General features: G+C 47.3%; 1 protein-coding gene across 1 annotated transcript; it reads right to left on the bottom strand.

Moving 5' to 3' along the window:
* Positions 1-1,998: 1,998 nt before the first annotated feature.
* LOC122113712 (NUT family member 2G-like) lies at positions 1,999-6,321 on the bottom strand. The gene is made up of 6 exons (XM_042686792.1): positions 6,041-6,321; positions 5,058-5,186; positions 4,098-4,237; positions 3,357-3,649; positions 3,066-3,182; positions 1,999-2,739 (listed from the first exon to the last, which is right to left on the bottom strand). The coding sequence occupies exons 1-6, from the start codon at positions 6,319-6,321 to the stop codon at positions 1,999-2,001; spliced, it is 1,701 nt and encodes a 566-aa protein (XP_042542726.1).
* Positions 6,322-17,808: the final 11,487 nt, after the last annotated feature.

The raw sequence follows: 17,808 nt of genomic DNA, 5'->3' as shown, positions 1-17,808 counted from the left end.
CTTTCATTAGTTACTGAAATAATATTATTGCCCATGACCAATAATATTGGTAGATAATATTGGTAGATAATATAATAATAATAATAATATTGGTAGATATCTTTAGAACAAAGACTGAGGCCACAAAGGAGACAGACAAAATAGGAAGATAGAGACGTTAGTATTTCATCTTATTCCAGTCATTTTCTCAGACATCTTCCGGTCGAAGTGAGGACATCAGTTTTTTTTCTGCAAAAGTAGCCATCATGACCTAGAAACTGTTAGCCCACACCTTAGCCCACACCCACGACGGGCTGTCTACAGGAAAATTTGTGAGACGCTGGTGATACATTGCCCAGCTGTGTGACATTTCAAAGGATTTGAAGCCAGAGGTTGTATTTAGGCATTTCCATGATTAAAAAAAAACAACCAGCAATTTCTCATGACTCATTACTTACATTCATTAGGAACCTCACAGTCTTGCCCTCTTATGTGATATTTGTCTGTAGTTCTTACTGACAGTGAACATCTTTTAGTTTCCCAAACACTTTTATAAACATGCTCCATACAAGACCAGAAACATTATCTTGCTATAATCTAAGACAGAAGACATTCTAAAGTTAGACAAGGCATAAAGGCAGGATTTGTTAATTGGAGAACTGATTTGAGGTTGGAAAATAAACCTTTGCTCAGAGCATTCTCAGTTACTATGTATTTCATAAAATAACCTCAAAGGCCACTGTCTGCTAAGAAAGCATATGTGATGCTCTCACAAATGAGAGTTCAGTAAAGAGTTTCTTAAGTCCCTACCTAAACCATGCTAAGTGGTTGTATCTCTTGAAAGCTTGGCTATGGTAGGGAATCTGTGCATTCATTTTTCCAAGTGAAGAGATTCTAAGCTCTCATTTGGACATAAAAATTTACATCCAGATCCCATAAAAGTACATTTTTTAAAAGCAAACTCTACTGTCTTGATATCCAGCTCTGACATAATCCCTGCTTGCTCTGAGCCTCAGTAGAACCTATGCCTAATGATGGCCAATGATTATCTAGATTGTGGCAGGACAATATGCAGCTGCTTGATCAGGTTAAGAAAAAATGGCCAAGGTTCCTCAATCCAGGGACTCTGAGCAATGCTACCTACAGTCTAAAACCCAGGAGAATCTCTGTAAACCCTGATTGGAAATGAAAGGACAGCCTCCAAGAGACATCACCAAGAGCATCTGGGTCACTGCCAGAGAGCATGGCATCTGCATGAATTGAGGAAAGTGCTTTTGGGGGCTGTCAGCTGAAGATGCAGCTACTTCCCTTCAGACCAACACTTGACTTCTAGAGCCACTCAATGGGGAAGATCCTGGCTACTTGAGAACTTGTTCAGCCAAGCCCTGGGTCTGTTTAGGGCAGTGGAAAGAAACTCCTTAAGTTGGCATATCAGCCTCTTTTTCATAAAACTGGAGGACAGTAGGGAGGACAGCAGCAGCAGCAGCAATGTCAGACAGTAGGGAGGTTGAAATCACAAAACTGATTTACGTAACTTGGTGTTTGTGGATTTTGTAATGATGTGCTGTACAGGCGAGGACCTCTCAAGTAGGTGAGGCCTCCTGAGAAGGTTATGAACAAGATCACAGGGAAATTCCAGTCTCTGTGCTCTCAGGAGCGGGGGGTCAATCTGCATGGAAGACCTGGGTGAGCATCTGTGCACTAAACATCCTGACATCTTTCCCTCCGCACCATCCTTATTCCTTGTACATTTGAGACACCAGTTCAGCTGTTCTGAAGACAACGTTTTAAGGAAAATGTCTTTATTTACACTGCAATCAATGTAAAGCCCCTCCCCATGTAAAACTCCCTCCCCATCAGCGTTCACTACACCCTCCCCCATTATCCCTACCCTACTCCTAATTCCCTCCCCTTCTTCTAGTAACCTCACCCCTGAATTAGAACTGAGTGAGGAAGATACTTTGTTGATGGGTTGCAGAATGCATTCTAGGTGAAATCTCATTCAGGCCCCAAATGGTTTCAGGGATTTTTCTTCTTTCTCTTCTTCTTCTGAAGTTCCGATGCCTCACGCTTTCTCTTCTGAGGCTTTGCAGGATGAATCAGCCCCAAAGGCAAGTCCTGCTTTGCAGACCCCTCAAAGTGAGACCCAGGGCAGGGATTCTTTGCTGGGGTGCATGAGTCTCCAATGCGAGCCTTTTTCTTGGACTTGGCAGGTGGAGGGGGATCCAGGCTGCGGCCCCTTCTCTTGCACAGTGAAGGCCCGGGGTCTTGGTGTCCAGAGGACAGGAGGGTGGTGGGGGACCTGGGGCTCTGAGATAGTCCCCAGGGCAGGAGACAGTACTCAGAGCCCAGCAAGGAAGCCAGGCTCGGGACACTTTCCTTGTCCACCTTCCTGTCCCCTGCTCGCTTGCGTGGAGTGCCAGCAGGAGACTCTTCCATGTGATTCACGGCATCTCCAGACCCCACTCTCTGGGGATGGGATCCATGTCCTCGGGGACAAGCAGTGGACAGGGTGGTTCCTACTGAAGGACACCCGTGACCCCCCTTGAGAGCAGCAGCAGAAGCAGCAGAAGCAGGTGTCAGGTGCTCTGCATCTGTGCCACCATGGCTCTGATCATCTCTGCAAACGATGTGCAGAGTGCTGGTATTTGCACTGACTGCTTGTTGTGGGCTCTGCTCATTTCTGTCTGCACCTTGGCAGATGGCCAACTCAGAAACACTTGAGGCTACTCTGGGTGCCCCAAGACGTTTCTCCACTATCTGTTGGAGGAAATACAGAGTTACTGGCTTTGCATCTGGCTGGGAAAGGCCCACAGTAGAGGGAACAACTTCAGGGTCACCTCTCTTAGTTGCAGACACACACACTTGTGCTCGTCAGCTCCCCATGGGTCTCTTTGCAGCTGTGCAAGCTCAGCCTCTCCCTGGCTCTCCTGGCTCCTTCCTTCTAGTCCACATCCACATCTACCATCAGGAATAACCTTCAAAGCCATGACTGCCCACAAGCCTAAGGCACTGCTCCTTCCTTTTGGTTGTGCGGCCTTTCTTCCCCTCCTGATCTACCTGCCTACAGTCTTTCCTGTGCCAACCTGCTTGGGGGTGAGTCCTTCTTCCTGTTCCAGCTCCCCAATTAGGGCCTCAAGATCCAGCTCTGGTTTGGAGGAAAGCAATTCTTCCAGGAATTTGGGATGAATGATGGCCTCCACCTGGAGCAGGAGGAAGAGGGTGTCAGTGTGTGTAGAAAAGAGAAATCTGTGCCAAGGGGACTTTGAGAACACAGGAAGGAATGACACACACACACACACACACACACACACACACACACACACACACACACACACACAGAAGTGGCAGAGAACAGGGCTGGAGTTGGAGCCCACATTTGAGATGAAATCCTCCTGGCAGCACAGCTGGTCAAGGAGGCTCAGGAGCTCTGGATCTGAGCACATGTCTTCCACATCCTGTTGTTCCATTCCCGCCTCTTTGGATGTTCCCCCAGAGTCCTGGGTGCACAATTGAGGAAGGCCCTCCAGCCAGTCCATGATGGCCATGTACTCCTCCATGGCTTCAGCTGGGATCTCCTCGGGTGCCTTGGTCTCTGGTGGCCTCTGACCTGTGGGTGCTGATGGCTTGGCAGGCTTAGCCTTGAGGCCAGTCTTGCTGGAGTTGCCCTCTAAGGGAGAGGAAACAAGACAAAGCAAGGATGGGAGAAGAGCTTCCACACGATGGCTGAGCAGCAGAGTTTAGTAGCGCTACACCAGCCCAAGACCAGCATAGACAATGGAGCCAGAAGAGACTGCAACATGTGGAATATATAAGACAGCCATGCAGTACCAAATTCTGAGACACTGACATTCTGGTGCTCTGCCCATCCCATTGCTGTTCCTGAGTAGGTGTTGTCCAAGGTGCTTGTGCTGAGAGGAGCTATAGACATGGCCCTATAATAACCAGTTCCATGCTAACTATTCCTCCAGAAACCTCAGGTTCTGGAGGGATGCTTTGTTTCCATTGCAAGAGGAGCTCCTCCATCGAAAACAGAAGCCCTGCGTGTGGGTAAACCCTTCGAGACCCCATCAGCCACTTCATGCCATGGACTCCAATAGAACATTGAGAGACGCTACCTGGCTGCTGGAGAATGTCCGGGGATGAGGGCCTTGGAGAATCTGGCTTCAGTGGGATGGCAGGAGGCGGGCCTTGGAAATGCATAATGCCCTGCAACTTTGAATTCTCTATCACCTCCATAGCCTCAAATTCCATGAACCTGGGAATGTAGGAGGCACAGGGTGAGCTGAGAGGGGGATGAGCCCCATGGGCGCTTCCCAGAAGAAGACATAGAAGGTGTGCAAGCAGTACTCTGAGGTTCTTGCCTAGGCGCAGAAGGTTGCTGATAAAGGATGAAAACAAGCTGTCAGTGCAGGAAGAAGTGACACTGTCCAAAAGAAGCGCACTCTTCACATGGTGCACATGACTGAATCACTCTGAATAACACATTTATAATAGCAATAAATAATATTTTTAAAAAACGCAAAGGTCAGGGAGACTTTAGATCGCCCAAGACTTGTGTGGAAAGATGTGACCCACGGAGGGCCTTCAGTGACCCATCTTCTGAGCCTATTCCATCCCTGCCACAACCGGGGAGGTGACTGACATAAGCTGATCAGGATGGTGATTGATGGAGAGAACAAAGTTGAAATTAAACCTTGGGTTCCTAGAGCAGGCATGGGCCCTAAAGTGTCATGAGCCACTGATACCTGGAGCAACTTTGCCTTTGCACAACTGCCCATGTTGGAAGGGACCAGTTGTTGGCTGATTTTCGCACCGGGTCTGACCCTCCGCTCCCTGGCAGGTGTGGACCAGGCATCAGTGAGGCAGGAGTTTGAGAGGGCCCCCAACTCAGAGCTCAACCCGCACCTCAGAGAGACTGTGCCACTGCCTGAAGAGAAAGCTGTCAGGAGAAGGGCATCTTCTGTGCATGTCCATGCCCTTCCTGGCAGTGTGAGTGATGAGCCCCACTGGGCCCAGACGTGCAGTCTCTGTCCTCCTCCACCACACAAACCCCAGCTCCAGGGCCCCTCACTCACTTGGCCGCCATCTCGTGAAAGTTCATGCGCTCGTAATTGCTAATGCCTTCCCACTCCTGAAGGCCTCTCCACAGGCCCTCGTCCAGGGACATGGTGGGCTTGAGCCGGGCCAGGGACCGAAGCACCGGGCTGCAATTCATCAGGATCAGTCACAGCCCACAGCCCACAGGTGACCCTCCATTCCCAGTGGACCTAAACCCTGTGCTCCTCACCCCTGCTGCCTACATGTCCAGCTCCCATGTGGGCTCTTATCTCCAGGTCACCCTTACGGACCACCGAAATCAGTAGCAAAGGCACTGCTGGCCTTCCCATGTTCCTGTGAGTGCTTTCCATTAGTGAACATTCTAGCCTGAAATACTCTGTTCTTCAGAATTGACATACTAAAGCCTTAATCCCCCGGTGATGCTATAGGGAGACAGGGCCCTGGGCCAGCCTAGCTTAGGTACACTCATGGAGATGGCATTCTTTGCCAGGACAGGACAGTGGCCTTGGAGAGACAAACATGAAGAGCAGCCAAAGCTATCTCTCAGCCCTGCATGACACACACAAGGCAGCCATGAGGAGAGCCATCTCCAGACATGGAATCTTCCATCCCAGAATCTGAGAATTCCATTCTCCAGACTGTGAGCAAGGAATGGTTTCAGTTTCCAGTTCCACAAGTATGGGTGAGGCCTGAACTGAGCGGCACATGCCCAGTATGGTCTTGAGCCGAAAGCCAAATTGTGGCTCCCTTCATAGCAGGTGATCTTTGGGAATGTGGGCCTTTCTACAGTGCTAATCCTTCTGGAAATGTAAAATGGCCACACTCACAGGGGTACCATGGTGCAAAGGGAAGGAGCTTTTCTTGCACCTGTGTGACACTCCTATGTCTGTGTGTGGTTTTTCTCTACAGGTGCGATCAACTTCAGGACTTCCCTGCCCTTGTGTGGATTCCCATGAAGGAGCCCCAGCAGGAGCTCCCTGTTCCCAGAGGAGACACTCACATGAAGAAGCAGGCAAGTGCTTCCCCATCAGGAGTCTGTGGAAGTTTATTCCGGATCAAGGCCTTCAATTGCTGCCAGCGCCGAAAGTTCTGATAGACACTGGGAGGTGGAGGCTTGGCCTGGGATGTGGGCCGACTGCCCTCCGCAAAGGGCCTCTGTGGCCACGGTGCCTGCTGGCTCACTGGGGGCCTGATTGGAGCCTCCTTGGAAACTGGTGGTGTTGATCCCAGGGGTGGGCCCCAGGTCAAGCTGTCTTGGGCAGCCTGTCTACATCCAGTCATGGGGACACTCACTAGAGCACTGCTGGCAGGACCAGGCAAGAGGAGTGGAGCTGGGCCCATGGAACCCACATCCCCTGGAGGGACATTCCAGATGAGAGGGGCCTGAGTGACAATTACTTTTGGAGTGTGGAGGGGCACTGCTGGCCTTCCTCCTGTCCCCATTTCCACAATGACATGGGAGGGGCCTGCCCCACTGGATTTGCAGCTTCCCCCTGACACCAGAGATGTGCTGGGGAAAGCAGGCAGCACCAGAGGGCTCCCCTGAGGAGGGAGTGCATCAGCCACTGTTGGAGGGGGACATGAAGGCTGCTTCCTCAATGACCCTTGTGCTGGTTCTGGGGCGGCTGTGTGGAAGGGCAGCTCTGTGAGAGGAGCTCTGGAAGCAACGGTGTTCAGGCTCAGGTTGGCTGAAGACACTGGTCTCGCTGCTGGAGAGAGAGCAGGGTTCATTGAAGAGGGACAGGGCACAGCAGAGGTGCTCCCTAGGACTTGGAAATTCGGAGGAGTAAGGAGGAAGGACAGCAAGTCAGGGCTTGCAGTGGGAAATAGTGTTTCACAGATGTCCCCACGTGAATGCCATGGTATGTCTCTTTGAGGATTAATCCTGCCAAGGACTTGCTCCTGTTCTACAACACTCCTGCACCTGTGTGCTGCGATTAACCCCTCAGATTCGTCTGCTTCTGTGGGGCGCCTTCAGGCATCCTAGGCAGACAACCCATGTCCCTGAAGGCCGTTCCCTGGAAAAGCGTTAATTTGCCCCTGTTTCGCAGCATGGTCCACTCAGCATGCTTGCTGTTGTGCAGGAGACCCTGTCCATCGGTATTGCTACCCCCCAGTCTTCTCTATGGAGGTATCATATTCAAAAGCTGCCCCTTTACCTCGTCAGCCTTCCTTTTCCTGATGCTCTACATAAACCTCTCCTTTTGTCTCTCACCCACCACCAGAAACAAAAGCTCTGAATGAAATCTCTCTCACCTAGTAGCTTGGGAAGTCTAGAGTTATCCTCATAACACAACCCACAACCGACTTCACATTAGCACCTTCCTGGATTAACAGTAAGGGAAGAGGCTTCTCACCAGGCCTTTCCTATGTAATTGCTTGTCCCTTCCTTCACAGAACCATTGGTGTGGCTGATATCTTGTCCTTGCACAGCCAGGCATGGCTGCAGAGGTCCAGAATGCTCAGGGAATGGGGAGTAGTGAGTCAATAACGGGAGAGTCTAGAGGTTTTCATAGTCACTTTGTCACATCAGAAATATGTCACTTCTATTTTGCCCTCAGTTCTATCATGGATTGGGTAACAGGGATCCAGGCATGAAGCAAATACACAGGGTCAACAGTGGTCTACAATGCAGCATGTTCTGAATGCCCTCATGTAGCCTCTGTGAAAGAAATTAGGTGCTCTGGTCCTACACCTAACCACCAGGTCACCTGCTGTAACTTGAATGACATGAGTAACAGGAGAATGTCCTCCCCACTCAGTGGTGCTCCCTCTGACCTCTTCAGAAAGACAACCCTAGAATCTACAAAAGGAAAGTCGGCAGCAGTCCATATCGGTTCCCTATTCATGAAATACCAGATGGAGGAGATGGGCCCAGCCTTCATGTCCACAGACAATTAAAGGGCAGAGATTGTTGACAAAACAGAAAATCGGAAGGCTTCTTTGTACCAAAGGGATGACAGTCCCCAAGTGTGTGCAACCCAAGTTGTGTGTCAGTTGAAGTGTCCAGGCTGCCCTGTCCCTTTGCAATGAATGGCATGAGTTACCTGGACTAACATAGAAGTCCCCTATGGATAGGAAGAGACCAGCAGGTCTGGCCTGTGGCCAGTGGAATGATCTGCAGCCTCGTCTAAGAGACCATATTCCTAGGGTCCTTATGATGACTCCCTTGGGAGCCATCTCCAAATTGTCATACTTTCCTGAGTCATCTAGATGATCTTGGGAAAGTTCAGTGCTATGCTGGTAAGCTACAGCTCAATAACTCAAGGTGGGAGCATGGTGGCAAACTGAAACTCCAGAAACCTTTCAGGGATAGCTGGGGGTTAGAGATTCTGGCCCTGCCCTTCAGGCTTACCTCCATCTGAAGGCATCCCCACAGGGTTGGACATCACCCACAGCTCTCTGGCAGCCTTCGAAGGCAGGAAAGTCAAGTGGAGAACCCAGAGAGCAACGTGGCTCCAGTTGCTTCTCAGGGTCCAACTACAACTGGGGAAAGTTTAAATGTAAATAGCAGTAGAATGTGGGGGTCAAGGCATTCTACAGTGGGGGAGGGGCAGAGACCCAGGAGGGCTGGGTGGGGAGTTGACAGACATTCCATTAAGGGCTGTGGCAGGTGGACCAGAACCTCAGTTCCCTTTAAATAATAATCCAGAGGCAAGATGACTGGTGGGTGCCCAGGCAACTTTAATATTCTCTCTCACATGCAGAGGCCAATGGTTTTGCTGATGTTTTCTTCCTTCATGTCTTCATCCATAAGCCTGGTTTTCTTTCCCTCATCCCACCCGATTTCCTTCTGCATAAGTAGATTCTTGAACCATTTCAATGGTTTCATTAGCTCGGTCTTTAAGCTCAGGTTTGCCAATGCATGTGTCTATTTGCATGTGTACATCATGTGTTTATATAATGTGTATGTATACATAATGTGTGTACATTGTCCATACCCACACATAATTCTGGCTAAAGATGATTTCAAATATGAAATATCCATGGTAGCCTCTAGACTTCATAGCCATAGAGAAGGCTGTGAGAAATAGGGAGGCAGAAAACCTACTCTCGCCCTATGGTAAAGGTGCTTCATATTTCTCTTTTCATTTTTATGCAAACATTAGAAATTCTCTATCCTTCTTTTGTCTGTGTAGTATGAGAAGATCCAAGCTTCCACCCACCGATCCCTAGTACTCATTCCTCTGTGTCCTCCACATGGTAGTGGGTGCTGTCCCCTGGGATCCTGGCCACACTGCTCACTGGATTCCCAATGGCTTGTCTCTATCACATCCACTTGTTCTTTTGAATCTGGTTTCTTTGTTGCATGGGTGATATTAATGACTTGCTGTCTTGTCTTGGGCATCAAGTTGTATTCTTTGTTGTTAGTTTTCACACTAAGATGATGGTAGAGCCACACAGATCCAGTAAGACACATAGGAGAAGCTTTTGTGTTTTGATCTTTAGCTGAGCTAGTGCTTCTCTCATCATCTTCTGTCCTGAAGTGCTGCTGGGACAGCTAACCACACCTTTCACAGCCATATGACTTCAGGGTACATATTTGATAGTCTCTGCAGCAGGGAATCATACATCTCTATTTCTAAATATGTTTTGTACTTGTCCTCCTATCATGTCTAGACAATGCCCATGTGTTCATACCATTGACACCTTTAAGGTTCAAATGATTTTGTGACCAGTTGCTGGTGACTTAGGCCTGTAGTCCAAACTAGTCAGGTGGCTGGTATGTCAGGATCAAAGTTCAAAGCAATCCAAGGCAGAATATCGGTAAGACTCTTATCTCAAATAAACTACTCCAAAAAGTGAGCCTTGGACAGTGTCTCATGTGGTAAAGGAAAAAGACACTCACAGACACTACCCAGGCCCTAAGTTCCAGTCCTATTTCTGGCAAATACAAAGGGGAAAACGACGATTTTTGTCCAAGTTTGGTTTAATGTGAGGGTCTGATAATATTTCATGTAGGTTCACCCAGGTTACAGATTTTTGTTTCCATAGAAGAGTAACTATGAATTGGAAGTGTGAGTTTGTGATAAAGTAGGGTTTTAAGACTTGTCTAGGAATCAGTTAAGCACCAATTGTGAGTATATCTGTAGAGTCATTGTTTTAACCAACTCTTAAAAATTTGGGTTCTCATTTTCATATTGTGACAATTGCAGTTCTTCAATGTCCAAATCACAGGAATTTTAATACTCATAGTTTATGCCAAGACCAAAAGACATTGCTAGAAAATGCACTACGAGATATAGGATGAGCATGAGGAAGAATCCCAAAGGAAAATGTCTGCTACATGATGGACTTCACTCCTTGCTGGCATCCTACAGATGGGAAGGGAAGAAAAGTCCAGAAGGACTGTTCCACTTTGTGACCTTTCTTGGAAACAGAACACTGTTGGCTGAGATATTTTGACCAAAATGGGTGTTGTATGAAGAGTGACAGGGGCCAGGCAGGAATGGAAGACAGAGCATCTCAAGTCCAACGCGGCCAGGTGTGTGTGTGGGGCGGGGAGGGGGGGTGATTCTCCCTGGTTTGGGACACTTGTGTGGCTCAATGTCTCAATGCTTCTGCAATATCCTTTTCCTACCACCTATATTTTTTTTGGGGTGGGGGTCTGGTCATGGGGCCTGAAATCTGGGTCTGGGTGCTGTCCCTCAGCTCTTCAGCTCAAGGCTAGCACTCTACCACTTGAGCCACAATGCCACTGCCAGCTTTTTTTATTTTTTGCTTATGTGGTGCTGGGGAATCAAACCCAGGGCCTCATGCATGCAAGGCAAGCACTCTACTACTGAGTGCATGGTAGTCACTTTTCCATCCTCCACCTATATTTCTGCATGGAACTGTGCATATTTCCATCAAACGCCTGCATGGTGTTTGGTCACAGTGGCAGGGGTGAGGACACACAGCGGCTACCCTCTGCCCCCTCTGCATACCTACGTGTAGGCTTCAGTTTTCTGTCCCATGGAATAATTGCTTTCTTGTATGTATCTACCTTTCTGCTCTGCTTGTCCGCTTCCCTGTTCAAGTTTCTCTAGACCGTACTTGGCGTAGAGATGTGCAGATGTAATGATATTATTTCAGCTATAACTGGTGAGATCACTGCATGGAGAGGCAAGGCCTTGTGCCATGTTGAGTGCCAGGAAGGAAACGCCAGTGACAATGCACTGGTGGAGAAGCATCACCGAGTTTCAGAAGACAGAGCCCCTCTGCCCTCTCAGAGGGGACTAGCGATAGTAAGAGGCTCTATTTTGTCCTTGGAGCTTTGCAGTGGGCATACCTTGCTGGGGATAGCTTGAGGATGTTGCTGCAGCCCGTGGAATGAGAAATCAGAGGAATCTGCAGGGCCCTGACAGGGGAGTGCTGGTGTTGAAAGCGTTAATAATTCAGGACAGGTGTTTTTCTTACACGTTTCTGACTGACATTTTGCAGTATGTCTCAGAGAGGGAGGGAGCAAGAGGGTAAAGGGGAGGGAAGGAAATAGAGATTTGAATGAGAGACAGCAATTAAAAGGTGCCCCATACCACATGAAACCAACCAACATTTGGCAAGCTTTCAAATTGAGGAAAGCTGTCACTAAACTGTGAGAGCATCCACATTTACTGGGGAATCTCTGTGTGGAGGAGATGTACATAGCAGAGCAAAGCTGTAGTATGAAAAGCTCTAGGACACAGTGTGGCCCAGGTCTGAAACTCTGTGCCAGAGGGGTCTTAGGAGGAATTTGGAGTTGGGTGGTGCGCAGTGCAGAGGTCTCAGGTTGGTGAGTTTGGAAATCAGGAGTGTGCACGTGTGACCGGCTGTTTTAAGGAAGGGTGACAACCCACGTTCTGGGAGGGGCCTCCAGGTGAGCTGTGACATGGCTCCACGAGGGCTGCGCATGCGCCCAAGGAGGCGCTCTGATGCTTCACCTTCAACTGTCAACTTCCTGGTGGAGATGCGCAGGCGCGAGCCTGGCCCCTCACTGGGGAACGTTATGTGCAGGCGCGAGCATGGATGATGGCATTCCGATGTAACAGCACGTGTAATATTACACGTGTAATAGCAGCTCAGGGCTCAGTCTTCCTGAGCTAGTGAGTGGGCTGCTGCAGTGTTCTGCCCTAGGGCTTTAGCACCCCATGTCTGCGTGGTGTCAGCAGCCTGTGAGCCTTTAGCATCCCTGTCTGTGACCATGGGTGGTGGCAGTAGCCTGTGTCCTGTGGGACTCGGTGTTCTTTGATCCCGGCCAGGTACCTGGCAGTTTGTGCACCATGGGTCCTGGCGAGTGCCATAGCCCTGCGATCTCATTTTTCGGTGGGATCGTTGGCCTTCTAGTAGAGGATGCAGGGTAATAATGTGTTGTAAGCCTGCAGGCATGGCCCCTCCAATATCTCTCACAGCCTCAAGAAGGGAGAAGCTTGAGGGAAATGTCTGCTGTGCTTGAAAATCCGTGTCCAGTTCTGCTAAACAGTAGCTCCTTTCATTGCACAGTGATAGAAGGTCTGACAGACCTGTTTGGTGTACTCATCCTTATGGAAGTGAGCACATCTATCAGCATCCAGATTCTCCCTATAGTCATCAGTGCTCTTGATGCCATTGCAGAATTTCATAAGAGGCTCTAAGTGAGACTGAAGTTGTCATAGCATGACTGGCTTCTGGTGGATGCAAGAGTGTGGTGAAAATCAAGCCTGCTGTGTAGTAGTTGATCAAAAGGATTGTGTGCAACTCATGTGATAGTTCTGTAATGTTTATTATGTATTCAGAGTCTTTGAGCATATTTGCCCATGTGAGGCCATGACCTGCTCCTTTGCAGGTCAATGATTATATTACAATGTGTTATTCTTGACAACCTGGGGCCCGGTACAATTCCCAGAACGTGGATGCTTTTCTGTATGTGTTTTAGGACATTACTTGGGAAATTGTTTACCTTTATGTTTTTGAAATTGAGAGTGAGAAGAAAATGTGTGCGTTTACATGTGTGACTGATGATGTGTCTGAAACTGTTCAGAATATCAGAAGTCAAATAACAAGTGGATGTATTTATAGGATGTGATATCCTATGTTTATAAGCTTACCTTTAAGATACGACGTGTGCAAGTCATTTTTTAACATTTTGCCAGAATTTTAAAAATTCAGAGTTGAGAGTTTATCATGGCAAATTTAGAAGAAATCTGTGCATATATTTATGGATCTGATAAAGAAAATGTTCATTTCTCTGTGGATTTGAAATTAGGTTATGTTTAGGTAAAATAGAGGAGGAATACTTGTATGTTCAGGAATGGCTACATGTTTGGTTTCTCTATGTTGTTACCAATTTTATTTCCCAGAGGAATTCTTATATCTCTTACTATGTATCAAGAAGAACACTGAGATTGTGGTTCTGTGTGTGTGTGTGTGTGTGTGTGTGTGTGTGTGTGTGTGTGTGTGTGTGTGTGTGTGTGTCTGCCTGTTGGTCTGTTGTAAATATTCTAAGATGTTTCTTCAAAGTATGAGGCACTGGTGACCACACTTGTCACTGGTTCATGGACATAAGGTTTGGAGGATAGGAGCACTATATTATGTTTGGATCTTCAGTGTCTCACTGGCTTATGCATGCCTTCTTTTTGATCTTGCTTAGTTCTTAGGTAAAACTGTGATTGGCAGCTGTGGGAGCCAGGTAGGTAGAGCCTAGTGGGAGGGAGTTAGCACACTGCAAGCAAGCCTCTTAAAGGGATGCTTGCACTCTGGACACTCTTCTTTTCATATTCACCATGATGAGGTGGGGAGGAATCATCTACTACACATTCTCCATCATGATGTACTGCCCAACAACAAGTACAAGACAAATAGTGCCACGTGGCCCAGGACTGGAACTCGAGAATCTGTGAACCCAAAATTTATCCTCCTTTCAGTGATTCATCCCGACTATATTATTATAGCACCACAACAGTTATAAAATATTCATATGTGTATTTGTTGGTATCATATGAGTGAGTCTTTGAGAAATTTGCCCATGTGAGGCCATGTTCTGGTTTTGGAGAATAGCTCCTTTGCAGGCCAATGATTATATTACAATGTGTTATTCTTGACAACCTGGGGCCTGTTACAATTCTGTTACAAATCTGGTGTTTTCCTGGGTAGGACCTTACTTTATAACCACAGCACAGCAGGCCTCAGCCCCTCTGCGTGTACAGACTCAGCTGCCATACATGCAAGTCACAGGCAACAAGTGACAAAAATCAACTCGGGGATTTGTGGTCTAGAAACTTCCTGCCAGCTGTGGCTTTTTCATGAGCCCCGTGGGAAACACTTGTAGTGTCAGAGGCAAGATGCTAATTGAAACATGGAAGGAAGCTCATGGCCTCTGCTGTGAGGACACCCAAATCTGCTCAGCTGTGGCATAGAAGTGTCTGGGGAGCTCAGGTGAACTGTCCCAGGCCCCTCTCAGCAGCATGACAGGAGCAGTGGCTGTGCTGCCAGGGAGGAGGCAGAGCCCAGCCGACAGCAGACACTGCAATGGTGCTTTTAGGATGATCCTTTCCTTTGGGTCCCTTGGTGAAAACCTCAGTACTGTCCTGTGCAGAAGAGAAATCTGAAGAGCTGTCCCGCCTTCAGCACTTCTCAGTGGGTATCAGGTTCCTCAAGGTGCAGTGTGGACCAGGGGAACTTACAGATTTAGGAGCCAGTCTGCTGGTTGCAGTGCTTGAATCTGTGTGAGCTCTGTGACTCTGGGCAAGCTTTGCTAACTTCTGAGCCTGGGCTTCTCTGTGAACTGGAGCCACTCAGCTAACTCCAGGGTCTGTGACGATTACAGTCAGTATGTGTGAAGGACTTTGCTTAATGAATGGTGGCATAGTTTGAGTAGGTGTCAGGTATTCAGTGACAGGTATTCTGGCGCTTTGCAAATACATGCTCTGCCCTTGACCCAAATGCAGGCCCCCTTCCTATCTACACTCAGGGCAGGAGCAAGTGTTGTGAAGCTCAGCTGTAGCTGTGGTCCCTGCCCTTACACCTGAACCTCATCCTCAACATTTGTCTCACAGTGACATGAGGGCTGTCAACCGAGTCTCTTACAGGATTGAGATAGCAGGGACACGAGCAGATTCTGCAGAGAACCCTTCAGGGTCTCTGCAATCAGACAACCGCATAGAACCACAGTTCTACCACAGTAACCTGCTATTGTATGAAATTCATTCCACCTTGTGGTGTGTGTGTGTGTGTGTGTGTGTGTGTGTGTGTGTGTGTGTGTGTGTGTGTGTGTGTGTGTGTGTGTGTGTGTTTGTGTGTGTGTGTGTGTGTGTTTCTCAGAAGAGGCCTGAAATTCCTTCCCTGTCTCTATCCCTGCCCTATACCATGAGACTCAGTAAACATACCCCTTCTAATCCCTCATTGTATATCTGGGCTCTGCTGTGAGTTTTCCCATATTGGGGTCTTGCTCTTGGTCCTCCATGGACAGGGGAAATTTGTTAGGCTTCGTGTTAGAGGAGGCAGTCCAAAGGGCTTGTGTCCCTGTTATGTGAGTCTGTCCAGAGGGGACAGGATGACAGCCTACCCATTAGGGTCACCTGCCATCCATGATCTCATTCATTTCAATCTCTCCGGAGACACATATGATCTAATTACACTGCTGGGTGTTACACTCATCTGAGTGTCTCTGTGTGTCACAGCAGCAGATAGCAGGTAGACCTGAGAACGAAGTCCAATCTCCTGCCTAGACTAGGGATTTCACTTGTGGAAGAAACTGCAATCATAAAAACAGTTTGATAAGATGGAATATGCTTTCTCCTTTGTACTTCTATATTCTCGTTCCTTTGCAAACTAGAAAAGTTTGGTAGGACTTCAATATGGTACTATATCCTTCATTTCTATCTGCAGATCAGAGAAGATGAAAAGTTTTTAATCACATTACTGATTCTATGTCACCTCAGGGCTGTGTGTCTCTGTGTGTGTGTGTGTGGGTACTTGTTTAGGTCAGGGTATTGATTTTTTTTTTTTTTTGCTCAAAAGGCTTAAGTTGGTAAATTCTTTTTCTGCTTGCCACTTAAAACCACCGTTTTTGTAAATTACTAAGGCATTTATTTCTCACCACCCTGTGTTACTAATGGCATTGACTTACATGCGATGTAGTGTTCAAAGTCCTTTACAGCTGTTCATTCCTTTTTCAGCCTTAATATCTCAATAAGTCCAGCACTGTTGTCTCTGTTTTCCACAAGAAGAAAAGTGTCAAAGGTGAGGCTAAGTACTTTCAAAGAACATAAACTAAGCAGGATGTAAAATTCAGGGTTAAAATCCAGGTGTCAGGCAGCTGCTTTTTTTTTTTTTTTTTTTTATTGTAAAGCTACTATACAGAGGGTTACAGTTACATGAGTGAGGTTATGAGTACACTCTCTCTTGAACATTGTTACCCCCTCCATTGTTTTCCCCATACCATCCCCTCCTTCCCTCCCTTCCCCGAGGTTCTTTTTTTTTTTTTTTGATTGTGATTAAATGATTACATAATTTCAAAATCACAAGTTCATTCTAACTTCCCTGGAGCAAATTGTCTACCACAGTCTGTAATATATAACAGTGTTCACATGTTATATACCATATTTGTGATCAGCAGCATGGGGATATGTAGTAGTGGTTCAACCAGATGAGCGGGAGTTCTTTGTTTCTTAAGTCCTGTTAGTTTTGTCGTATCACCTAACCTTTTGGATTTAGCATCCACTTATCAGGAAGACCATGTACCGTTTGTCTCTTCGTTCTTGGCTTACCTCGCTCAACATGATTCCTTCTAGCTCCATCCGTTTCCCTGCAAATGCCATTATTTTGTCATTTCTAATGGCTACATAATATTCCATTGTGTATAGATACCACAATTTTTGGATCCATTCATCTGTGGTGGGGCACCTAGGTTGTTTCCATATCCTAGCTATTGCGAACAGTGCTGCAATAAACATGGAGGTGCACGTGTCCTTGTATATTGGTTCCTGTTGTTCAGGGTAGATGCCTAGAAGTGGTATGACTGGGTCGTAAGGGAGGTCAATCTTTAGCTTTCTAAGGACCCTCCAGACTGTTTTCCAAAGTGGTTGTATAAGTGTACATTCCCACCAGCAGTGTAATAGGGTTCCTCTTTCTCCACATCCCCTCCAGCATTTGTCGTTGGCTGATTTGTGGATGTGGGACATTCTGACTGGGGTAAGGTGGTATCTCAGGGTTGTCTTTATTTGCATTTCCTTCACCACCAGGGATGATGAACATTTCCTCATGTGTTTCTTTGCCATTTTTATTTCTTCATTTGAGAAGTCCCTCTTTAGTTCCCTTGCCCATTTAGTAATTGGTTTGTTAGGTTTGGGAGGGATTAGTTTCTTGAGTTCCCTGTATATACAGGATGTTAACCCCTTGTCTGATATATTGCTGGTAAATATTTTTTCCCAATTAGTTGGTTGTCTTTCTAGCTTAGTTGCGATAGATTTAGCTGTGCAGAAGCTTTTTATTTTAAGGTAGTCCCATTTGTCGAGTCTCTCTCCAACTTGTTGTGACCCTGGGACTCTGTTCAGGAAGTTCCTTCCTGTGCCTATTAGTTCAAGTGTCTCTCCTACTCTGTCCTGTAGTAGTTTCAGAGATTCAGGTTTAATGTTAAGGTCTTTAATCCATTTTGAGTTGATGTTGGTGCATGGTGATAGGCTGGGGTCCACTTTTAGTTTTCTGCATGTGGCTGCCCAGTTTTCCCAGCACCAGCGGTTGAAGAGGCTGTGTTTCTTCCATTGTATGTCTTTGGCTTCTTTGTCGAATATCAGCTGGCTGTAGGCCTGTGGATTTATATCTGGATCTTCTATT

Source organism: Dipodomys spectabilis, unplaced genomic scaffold, assembly GCF_019054845.1.
Source record: "Dipodomys spectabilis isolate Male_0828 unplaced genomic scaffold, ASM1905484v1 ptg000098l, whole genome shotgun sequence".
NCBI classification, from domain to species: domain Eukaryota; kingdom Metazoa; phylum Chordata; class Mammalia; order Rodentia; family Heteromyidae; genus Dipodomys; species Dipodomys spectabilis.
Note: the sequence above shows the minus strand (reverse complement) of the source record. Positions and strands in the feature narration are given on the sequence as shown.

Excerpts from the sequence above, each read along its gene's own strand:
- LOC122113712 (XM_042686792.1), bottom strand. The coding sequence starts at position 6,321 with ATGACTGGATGTAGACAGGCTGCCCAAGACAGCTTGACCTGGGGCCCA. Across the intron at positions 4,238-5,057 it reads TTTCACGAGATGGCGGCCAA|GTTCATGGAATTTGAGGCTA; the intron begins GTGAGTGAGGGG and ends CTACATTCCCAG. Across the intron at positions 3,650-4,097 it reads GGACATTCTCCAGCAGCCAG|AGGGCAACTCCAGCAAGACT; the intron begins GTAGCGTCTCTC and ends CCTCTCCCTTAG.